We start from the raw sequence: 11,600 nt of genomic DNA, 5'->3' as shown, positions 1-11,600 counted from the left end.
AACTTTGCAGAATGCATCCTCCTGTCCTACAGTACACTACACCTCTGTATGTTCCTGTGTTTTATACTCTCTGAATAGCAGAACACTTGTTGCTCTTCCCCCAGTGTAGTAGCCGATCCAATATTCTCACATGTAACAGGCGTCACTGTGCTAGCTTAGCGGTATAGCTTCCTTCACTGTGCTAGCTTAGCGGTATAGCTTTGTTCACTGTACTAGCTTAGCGGTATAGCTTCCTTCACTGTGCTAGCTTAGCGGTAAAGCGTTCTTCACTGTGCTAGCTTAGCGGTATAGCTTCCTTCACTGTGCTAGCTTAGCGGTAAAGCGTCCTTCACTGTGCTAGCTTAGCGATATAGCTTCCTTCACTGTAATAGCTTAGCGTTATAGGTTCCTTCACTGTGCTAGCTTAGCGGTATAGCTTCCGTCACTGTGCTAGCTTAGCGGTATAGCTTCCTTCACTGCGCTAGCTTAGCATTATAGCTTCCTTCACTGTGCTAGCTTAGCGGTATAGCTTCCTTCACTGTGCTAGCATAGCAGTATAGCTTCGTTCACTTTGCTAGCTTAGCAGTATAGCTTCAGTCACTGTGCTAGCTTAGCGGTATAGCTTCCTTCACTGTGCTAGCTTAGTGGTATAGCTTCCTTCACTGTGCTAGCTTAGCCCTATAGCTTCCTTCATTGTGCTAGCTTAGCGGTATAGTTTCCTTCATTGTGCTAGCTTAGCGGTATAGCTTCCTTCACTGTGCTAGCTTAGCGGTATAGCTTTGTTCACTGTACTAGCTTAGCGGTATAGCTTCCTTCACTGTGCTAGCTTAGCGGTATAGCTTTGTTCACTGTACTAGCTTAGCGGTATAGCTTCCTTCACTGTGCTAGCTTAGCGGTATAGCTTTGTTCACTGTACTAGCTTAGCGGTATAGCGTCCTTCACTGTGCTAGTTTACCGCTATAGCTTTCTTTACTGTGCTAGCTTAGCAGTGTAGCTTCCTTCACTGTGCTAGCTTAGCGGTATAGCTTCCTTCACTCTCCCTGCCCCCTTCCTGGGCTCGAACTAGTGATCAGCCCCCCTTGACACATGTGAAAGCCCCCCCTTGACAAGGTCTTAGCAAGCTTTACCACCAAAAAGGTACCAATTCCGTGACACAGGTGGAGACATTTTAAACTGTTGAGTGGGGTATATGCTCCCATCTTAGCCCGGTTACACAATCAGAGGAAAATTACATTTGCAATAATGATCACGTGTCTCTCTATGATGCGTGGGAACACTTGGGTACAGATTTCCAAAATAAAAAAACATCACTTGGAGCTGACTTCCTGGTGTTTTTACAGTCTTTTATGTCCAACAATGACAATTTAAAAAAATGTTATAATAATTGCTCAGAAAACTTGGGGAGCCGGCCGCGACCGGGAGATCCATGGGGCGGCACATAATTGGCCCAGCATCATTCTGGTCAGGGGAGGGTTTGGCCCGGCAAGAATGTTCTTGTCCCATCGCGCACTAGCGACCCCTGTGGCGGGCCGGGCGCAGTGCACGCTGACACTGTCGCCAGGGTGTTTCCTCCGACACAATGGTGCGGCTGACTTCTGGGTTCAGCGGGAACTGTGTCAAGAAGCAGTGCGGCTTGCCTGGGTTGTGTTTCGGAGGACGCACGGCTCTCGACCTTCGCCTCTCCCGAGTCCGTACGGGAGTTGCAGCGATGAGACAAGACTGTAACTACCAATTATATATTACGAAATTGGGAAGAAAAAAAGAAAGAGAACTTGAGTAGCCAAATAAGACCACCCGCGGGCCAAATTCGGCACGCAGAACGCCAGTTGGGCAACGCTGCCCTATATAGTGAAATACTTTTGACCAGATCTCCGATAAAAAACAGTGCACTATAAAGGGAAAAGTAAACAGAGCCCTGGTCAAAAGTAGTGCACTCTGTAGGGAATAGGGTGCCATTTCATCCATAGTAATTATCACCATGATCATAATTATCATCCTGGATAATTAACCTCTTCAATAAAACCACAGAACCAATTAGCTTGCTGTATTAACATTCAACCACAACAAAGACATCAGGGGAGATGGAAAATCCAGCGGAGGTGTTTAATGCATCAAGTCTACTGATACATCCCAAATGGTCCCCTATCCCCTATGCGTCCTTGTCAAAAGTAGCAGTGTTTGGGGAATAGTCTGCCATTTGGAACGTAACCAAGGTAGATTAAATACAGAGATTTAAAATGAGGGTGGGTGGGTGTTTATTTGCTTTCCATTTACCTCCTACAGCTTTTTTTCCATCCATTTCTTCCCATTGCTCTGTCTGTGTGTGTGTGTGTGTGTGTGTGTGTGTGTGAGGTCAGGGAGAGTTTAGACAGTTCAGTTAAGAGTGTCAGCCTGCCACAGGTCCCCTGCCCCTCAGCCACAGGTCCCCTGCCCCTCAGCCACAGGTCTCCTGCCCCTCAGCTACAGGTCTCCTGCCCCTCAACCACAGGTCTCCTGCCCCTCAGCCACAGGTCTCCTGCCCCTCAGCCACAGGTCTCCTGCCCCTCAGCCACAGGTCTCCTGCCCCTCAGCCACAAGTCCCCTGCCCCTCAGCCACAGGTCTCCTGCCCCTCAGCCACAGGTCTCCTGCCCCTCAGCCACAGGTCTCCTGCCCCTCACACACACACACACACACACACACACACACACACACACACACACAATTGCGCATAAACACACACACACACACACACACACACACACACACACACACACACACACACACACACACACACACACACACACACACACACACTTATGTACACTGCTCTAAAAAAAATAAAGGGAACACTTAAACAACACAATGTAACTCCAAGTCAATCACACTTCTGTGAAATCAAACTGTCCACTTAGGAAGCAACACTGATTGACAATACATTTCACATGCTGTTGTGTAAATGGAATAGACAACAGGTGGAAATTATAGGCATTTAGCAAGACACCCCCAATAAAGGAGTGGTTCTGCAGGTGGGGACCACAGACCACTTCTCAGATCCTATGCTTCCTGGCTGATGTTTTGGTCACCTTTGAATGCTGGCGGTGCTTTCACTCTAGTGGTAGCATGAGACGGAGTCTACAACCCACACAAGTGGCTCAGGTAGTGCAGCTCATTCAGGATGGCACATCAATGCGAGATGTGGCAAGAAGGTTTTCTGTGTCTGTCAGCGTAGTGTCCAGAGCATGGAGGCGCTACCAGGAGACAGGCCAGTACATCAGGAGACGTGGAGGAGGCCGTAGGAGGGCAACAACCCAGCAGCAGGACCGCTACCTCCGCCTTTGTGCAAGGAGGAGCACTGCCAGAGCCCTGCAAAATGACCTCCAGCAGGCCACAAATGTGCATGTGTCTGCTCAAACGGTCAGAAACAGACTATATGAGGGTGGTATGAGGGCCCGACGTCCACAGGTGGGGGTTGTGCTTACAGCCCAACACCGTGCAGGACGTTTGGCATTTGCCAGAGAACACCAAGATTGGCAAATTCGCCACTGGCGCTCTGTGCTCTTCACAGATGAAAGCAGGTTCAGACAGAGCATGTGACAGACATGACAGTTTGGAGACGCCATGGAGAACGTTCTGCTGCCTGCAACATCCTCCAGCATGACCGGTTTGGCGGTCCCATGGTGTGGGGTGACATTTCTTTGGGGGGCCGCACAGCCCTCCATGTGCTCGCCAGAGTTAGCCTGACGGCCATTAGGTATCGAAATGAGATCCTCAGACCCCTTGTGAGACCATATGCTGGTGCGGTTGGCCCTGGGTTCCTCCTACTGCAAGACAATGCTAGACCTCATGTGGCTGGAGTGTGTCAGCAGTTCCTGCAAGAGGAAGGCATTGATGCTATGGACTGGCCCGCCCGTTCCCCAGACCTGAATCCAATTGAGCACATCCGGGACATCATGTCTCGCTCCATCCACCAACACCACGTTGCACCACGGACTGTCCAGGAGTTGGCGGATGCTTTAGTCCAGATCTGGGAGGAGATCCCTCAGGAGACCATCCGTCACCTCATCAGGAGCATGCCCAGGCGTTGTAGGGAGGTCATACAGGCACTTGGAGGCCACGCACACTACTGAGCCTCATTTTGACTTGTTTTAAGGACATTACATCAAAGTTGGATCAGCCTGTAGTGTGGTTTTCCACTTTGATTTTGAGTGTGACTCCAAATCCAGACCTCCATGGGTTGATACATTTGATTTCCATTGATCATTTTTGTGTGATTTTGTTGTCAGCACATTCAACTATGTAAAGAAAGTATTTAATAAGAATATTTCATTAATTCAGATCTAGGATGTGTTATTTTAGTGTTCCCTTTATTTTTTTGAGCAGTGTATAAACGCTAACACACACAGACATGCTCTTACATTCAACCCTGGTTGACTCACTGCATTGACTTACTGAGTGACTTATGGCTAACACACCCCTTGTGTATTCACCATCACAACTTATAGAACACCTTCTGAATGATGTAGCTTGAGTGAACCCAGGTTGTCCTTCTGAATGATGTGGTTTGAGTGAACCCAGGTTGTCCTTCTGAATGATGTGGTTTGAGTGAACCCAGGTTGTCCTTCTGAATGATGTAGCTTGAGTGAACCCAGGTCCTTCTGAATGATGTAGCTTGAGTGAATCCAGGTTGTCCTTCTGAATGATGTGGTTTGAGTGAACCCAGGTTGTCCTTCTGAATGATGTGGTTTGAGTGAACCCAGGTTGTCCTTCTGAATGATGTAGCTTGAGTGAACCCAGGTTGTCCTTCTGAATGATGTAGCTTGAGTGAACCCAGGTCCTTCTGAATGATGTAGCTTGAGTGAATCCAGGTTGTCCTTCTAAATGATGTGGTTTGAGTGAACCCAGGTTGTCCTTCTGAATGATGTGGTTTGAGTGAACCCAGGTTGTCCTTCTGAATGATGTGGTTTGAGTGAACCCAGGTCCTTCTGAAATGTAGCTTGAGGGAACCCAGGTCCTTCTGAATGATGTAGCTTGAGTGAACCCAGGTCCTTCTGAATGATGTAGCTTGGTCCTTCTGAATGATGTGGCTTGGTCCTTCTGAATGATGTGGCTTGAGTGAACCCAGGTTGTCCTTCTTCTCTTCTTCACTAATTGTCAGTGTTAATATCAAACAATCATGTCTAACAACTGTTGTGAATAAAGCCTGTATTATGCAAATATGAGTAGAGACACCACATTGTCTAACAAAAACTAGCCTATAAATTATAACTTAGCCTAGCATGAAAAAGCTGGCCTCATGTGTAGAGAGATTTAGAGATGTACACACTACTCTGTTTCTCATCCCTCACTCCTCTCTCTATCTCCAATCCCTTCATCCCCCTCTCCTGTCGTTCCATTTTGAGCCTTCTACGCTGTATGTGTAGTGGCTCACTGTCTCCCACTGGTGGACACAGACGGAACATCATCACAGCCCCAATGGTGCATGTCTCTCTCTTGTGGACACAGACGGAACAGCATCACAGTCCCAATGGTGCATGTCTCCCTCTTGTGGACACAGACAGAACAGCATCACAGTCCCAATGGTGCATGTCTCTCTCTTGTGGACACAGACGGAACAGCATCACAGTCCCAATGGTGCATGTCTCCCTCTTGTGGACACAGACAGAACAGCATCACAGTCCCAATGGCGCATGCATGGATTCTGTTTCAGCTCTTTCTCCTTTTTGGCGTCCAGTTTGTCGGTGAAGATCTTCTGTTCTGTCCTCTTTTATTTTATTCATATTCATTGCTTCCCTCCCTCCCTCCTTGCCCTCCTTGCCTCTCCCTGCCTGCCTTCCTCCCTCTCCTCCTCCCTCCCTGCCTCTCCTTGCCTCCCTCCCTCCCTCCCCCAGCCACTAAGCTGCCAGACCTGTTTGGCGTTGTACGCAGGGCGTCAGGGCCCATGTCTGACAGGGAGGGGGGCACCAGCACACCCCCTCCAGTTGCCCCATCCACCGCCTCCCCACCCATGGCACACACCCCCATGCAGCGTAAGTGCACTACAGGGGTGCGTAACAAATGGTACCCTATTCTTACAACACTTTTGACCAGGGCCCATAGGGGTCAGGCTAAATATAGTACACTATGTAGGTGATAGGGACAGGATGCCATTTGCGACGCAATGTACAGTAGCAGTCAAAAGTTTGGACACATATATACATGTATATATATATATATATATATATATATATATATATATATATATATACTAATTCAATGTTTTTTATTTGTTTTGACTATTTTCTACATTGTAGAATAATAATGAAGACGTCAAAACTATGAAATAACACATATGGAATCATTTAGTAAACAAAAAAGTGTTAAACAAATTAAAATAGATTTTAGATTCTTGAAAATAACCACCCTTCTGCCTTAATTAATGACAGCTTTGCACACTCTTGGCATTCTCTCAACCAGCTTCACCTGGGATGCTTTTCCAACCGTCTTGAAGGAGTTTCCACATATGCTGAGCACTTGTTGGCTGCTTTTCCTCCACTCTGCGGTCCAACTCATTCCAAACCATCTCAATTGGGTTGAGGTCGGGGGATTGTGGGGGCCAGGTCATCAGATACAGAACTACATCACTCTCCTTCTTGGTCAAATAGCCCTTACACAGCCTGGAGGTGTGTTGGGTCATTGTCCTGTTGAAAAACAAATGATAGTTCTACTAAGCGTACCAGATGGGATGACGTATTGCTGCAGAATGCTGTGGTAGCCATGCTGGTTAAGTGTGCCTTGAATTCTAAATAAATCACATACTGTGTCCCCAGCAAAGCACCCCCACACCATCACACCTCCTCCTCCATGCTTCACGGTGGGAACCACACGTGGAGATCATCCGTTCACCTACTCTGCATCTCACAAAGACACAGCGGTTGGAACCAAACATCTCAAATTAGTACGCATCAGACCAAAGGACAGATTACCACTGGATTACCACAGATTACCACTAATGTCCATTCCTCATGTTTCTTGGCACAAGCAAGTCTCTTCTTCTTATTGGTGTCCTTTAGTAGTGGTTTCTTTGCAGCAATTCGACCATGAAGGCCTGGTTCACGTAGTCTCCTCTGAACAGTTGATGTTGAAATGTGTCTGTTACTTGAACTCTGTGAAGCATTTATTTGGGCTGCAATCTGAGGCTGGTAACTCTAATGAACTTATCTTCTGCAGCAGAGGTAACTCTGGGTCTTCCATTCCTGTGGCAGTCCTCATGAGAGCCAGTTTCATCATAGCGCTTGATGGTTTTTGCGACTGCACTTGAAGAAACTTTTAAAGTTCTTGACATTTCCACATTGACTTTCATGTCTTAAAGTAACGATTTACTGTCGTTTCTCTTTGCTTATTTGAGCTGTTCTTGCAATAATATGGTCTTTTACCAACTAGGGCTCTTCTGTATAACACCCCTACCCTGTCACAACACAACTGATTGTCTCAAATGAATTAAGAAGGAAAGAAATTCTAAATATTAACTTTTAACAAGGCACACCAGTTAATTCCAGGTGACTACCTCATGAAGCTGGTTGAGAGAATGCCAAGAGTGTGCAAAGCTGTCATCAAGGCAAAGGGTGGCTACTTTGAAGAACCTCAAATATAAAATGTATTTTGATTTATGTAACACTTTTTTGGTTCCTACATGATTCCATGTGTGTTATTTCATAGTTTTGATGTCTTCACTACTATTCTAGAATGTAGAAAATACCCTTGAATGAGTAGGTGTGTCCAAACTTTTGACTGGTACTGTTGGTACTTAGACAATCAGCGCTGTGTTCCAAAATGGCACCGTATTCTCTCTCATAGGAAAATGATCTGTTCAGTTTTGTTCTATTATATGTGTTTTGAGAGGTTTTCATTGACATGTTTCATAATCAAAGCAAATTACATTTTATTGGTAACATACACGTAATTAACAGATGTTATTGCGGGTGTAGTGAAATGCTTGTGCTCCTAGCTCCAACAGGAACATAAGCATTTCGCTACACCCGCAATAACATCGGCTAAATATGTGTAATCTTCATTCTAAATCTGTTTCATAGAATATGGCACTTTGTGTGCGTTCTTTATACTTAGGTTTTTTTCATTTTATTTTCTGATCTGTTCTACACCTCCTCCTCATCTTTTTATTTATTTCTCCTTCTCTATCTTTCCGTTGCTCTCTCTCCCTCCTGCGACCAGTATCCCGTCTCTCAGACCTAGTGAGCAATGTTCGCCGGTCGTCCGCCCCATCCTCAGCCCCCACTCCACCTGCGCCCGCCGAGGCGGAGGTGGTACCAGCTCCCAGGCCCACCCCCCACCCATCACACCCCACCTCCCCTCCTCCCCCCATGTCCCTCTCCAGCCTCACCCTCACCTCTCAGAGTGAGTACTCGGCATGACCCCTGACCTCAGAGAATCTGCCAATCAAATGGCTTCGTGGGTTTATACCGACAGTGCACGCTGTGATGCCACTCACTCAGCACCATGACTTGTGTGATAACCAGAGTTCCCCCAATCATTATACCAGGCGAGCCAGGCCTCTTACCCAGCTCTAGGCCATATAGGTTTGAATCTATTGTTTTGGTGTTTACAACGTGTTTTGAGTGTTGCTCTAGATGCTTTTTGTCAGGGGTGCGTGACTGGGGGCATGGAAGTCAACGCAGGAGAGCAGAGCTTTTTGTCAGGGGTGCGTGACTGGTGGCATGGAAGTCAACGCAGGAGAGCAGAGCTTTTTGTCAGGGGTGCGTGACTGGTGGCAGGGAAGTCAACGCAGGAGAGCAGAGCTTTTTGTCAGGGGTGCGTGACTGGTGGCAGGAAAGTCAACGCAGGAGAGCAGAGCTTTCTGTCAGGGGTGCGTGACTGGGGGCATGGAAGTCAACGCAGGAGAGCAGAGCTTTTTGTCAGGGGTGCGTGACTGGGGGCATGGAAGTCAACGCAGGAGAGCAGAGCTTTTTGTCAGGGGTGCGTGACTGGTGGCAGGGAAGTCAACGCAGGAGAGCAGAGCTTTTGTCAGGGGTGCGTGACTGGTGGCAGGGAAGTCAACGCAGGAGAGCAGAGCTTTTTGTCAGGGGTGCGTGACTGGTGGCATGGAAGTCAACGCGGGAGAGCAGAGCTTGGGAAATATCCGGAGATGTTTAATGTTCATACCTACCGGCTTACGAACAACAACAAAACACAACAAAACCCGTATCGCACCAGTCACATGAAGCACAAGTACTTACAATAAACAATTCCCGACAAGAACATGGGGGAAACAGAGGGGGGTGTAATTATGCAACGTGTAATTAGGGGATTGAAACCAGGTGAGTATGACAACCAGAGAAAACAAATGGAACATAAAAAAATGATCGGTGATGGGCCAGAAGACCGGTGAACACCGCCCAAACAAGGAGAGGAACAGACTTTGGCAGAAGTCGTGACACCTTTTTAGCTTTAAGGCATTTAAAAGACTGAAATGTCACTGCAGTGGATTGAGGCCGTTTTACGGGCACCTGACCAATTACAGTTGAAGCAGGAAGTTTACATACACCTTAGCCAAATACATTTAAACTCAGTTTTTCACAATTCCTGATATTTAATCAAAGTAAAAATGGTTTAACTTGGGTCAAATGTTTCGTGTAGCCTTCCACAAGCTTCCCACAATAAGTTTTGGCCCATTCCTCTTGACAGAGATGGTGTAATTGAGTCAGGTTTGTAGGCCTCCTTGCTCGCACATGCTTTTTCAGTTCTGCCCACAGATTTTCTATAGGATTGAGGTCAGGGCTTTGTGATGGCCACTCCAATACCTTGACTTTGTTGTCCTTAAGCCATTTTGCCACAACTTTGGAAGTATAGTTGGGGTCATTGTCCATTTGGAAGACCCATTTGCGACCAAGATTTAACTTGGTGACTGATGTCTTGAGATGTTGCTTCAATATATCCACATACTTTTCCATCCTCATGATGCCATCTAATTTGTGAAGTGCACCAGTCCCTCCTGCAGCACAACATGCAGCACAACATGATGCTGCCACCCCCATGCTTCACGGTTGGGATGGTGTTCTTTGGCTTGCAAGCCTCCCCCTTTTTCCTCCAAACATAACGATGGTCATTATGGCCAAGCCATAAGACTCCTGAACATCTAGTCAAATGGCTAACCAGACTATTTGCATTGCCCCTCCCCCTCGTTTACACCGCTACTACTCTCTGTTGTTATCATCATTGTATAGTCACTTTAATAACTCTACCTACATGCACATATTACCTCAACTAACCGGTGCCCCCACACATTAACTCTGTACCAGTACCCCCCTGTATATAGTTTCGATATTGTTATTATACTGCTGCTCTTTAATTACTTGTTACTTTTATTTCTTATTCTTATCTGTATTTTTTTTAACTGCATTGTTGGTTAGGGGCTCGTAAGTAAGTATTTCGGCCCATGTGACTAATAACATTTGATTTGATCTACCTGTGTGGTGGTGTATTGCTTGTTGGAAGTGAAAATTGTGAATTATGTGGTTTCCCGTGTAGCAACTAATATTAACTGCAGTGATATTATGCCAGATGGAATGGAAGCGGTTGTTCGTTCAGCTGTGAGAGTTATCAACAGGTTGTTCAGCTGTGAGAGTTATCAACATTTTGTTCAGCTGTGAGAGTTATCAACATTTTGTTCGTTCAGCTGTGAGAGTTATCAACAGTTTGTTCGTTCAGCTGTGAGAGTTATCAACAGTATGTTCGTTCAGCTGTGAGAGTTATCAACAGTTTGTTCGTTCAGCTGTGAGAGTTATCAACAGTTTGTTCAGCTGTGAGAGTTATCAACAGGTTGTTCAGCTGTGAGAGTTATCAACATTTTGTTCGTTCAGCTGTGAGAGTTATCAACAGTATGTTCAGCTGTGAGAGTTATCAACAGTTTGTTCGTTCAGCTGTGAGAGTTATCAACAGTTTGTTCGTTCAGCTGTGAGAGTTATCAACAGTATGTTCGTTCAGCTGTGAGAGTTATCAACAGTTTGTTCGTTCAGCTGTGAGAGTTATCAACAGGTTGTTCGTTCAGCTGTGAGAGTTATCAACAGTTAGTGTGTTCAGCTGTGAGAGTTATCAACAGTTGTTGTGTTCAGCTGTGAGAGTTATCAACAGTTAGTGTGTTCAGCTGTGAGAGTTATCAACAGTTAGTGTGTTCAGCTGTGAGAGTTATCAACAGTTAGTGTGTTCAGCTGTGAGAGTTATCAACAGTTTGTTCGTTCAGCTGTGAGAGTTATCAACAGTTTGTTCAGCTGTGAGAGTTATCAACAGGTTGTTCAGCTGTGAGAGTTATCAACATTTTGTTTGTTCAGCTGTGAGAGTTATCAACAGTATGTTCAGCTGTGAGAGTTATCAACAGTTTGTTCGTTCAGCTGTGAGAGTTATCAACAGTATGTTCGTTCAGCTGTGAGAGTTATCAACAGTTTGTTCGTTCAGCTGTGAGAGTTATCAACAGTTAGTGTGTTCAGCTGTGAGAGTTATCAACAGTTAGTGTGTTCAGCTGTGAGAGTTATCAACAGGTTGTTCGTTCAGCTGTGAGAGTTATCAACAGTTAGTGTGTTCAGCTGTGAGAGTTATCAACAGTTAGTGTGTTCAGCTGTGAGAGTTATCAACAGTTAGTGTGTTCAGCTGT

At 46.0% G+C, this 11,600-nt stretch overlaps 1 protein-coding gene across 6 annotated transcripts in view; it reads left to right on the top strand.

The window, feature by feature from the left end:
- The window catches only part of LOC139390163 (calcium/calmodulin-dependent protein kinase type II subunit beta-like), a 217,611-nt gene that overhangs the window by 160,604 nt on the left and 45,407 nt on the right, over positions 1–11,600 (top strand). For 3 of the 6 annotated variants that reach the window (XM_071137376.1, XM_071137379.1, XM_071137378.1), the window contains 2 exons: positions 5,848–5,985; positions 8,168–8,350. The exons of 2 other annotated variants lie outside the window; for them this stretch is intronic. In XM_071137376.1, the coding sequence (XP_070993477.1) occupies positions 5,848–5,985; positions 8,168–8,350 (321 nt within the window). The remainder of the gene's footprint in view (positions 1–5,847; positions 5,986–8,167; positions 8,351–11,600) is intronic. One more of the 6 variants, XM_071137380.1, reaches the window with a different exon arrangement.

This window comes from Oncorhynchus clarkii, chromosome 30 (assembly GCF_045791955.1).
Source record: "Oncorhynchus clarkii lewisi isolate Uvic-CL-2024 chromosome 30, UVic_Ocla_1.0, whole genome shotgun sequence".
Taxonomy (NCBI): Eukaryota; Metazoa; Chordata; class Actinopteri; order Salmoniformes; family Salmonidae; genus Oncorhynchus; species Oncorhynchus clarkii.
Note: the sequence above shows the minus strand (reverse complement) of the source record. Positions and strands in the feature narration are given on the sequence as shown.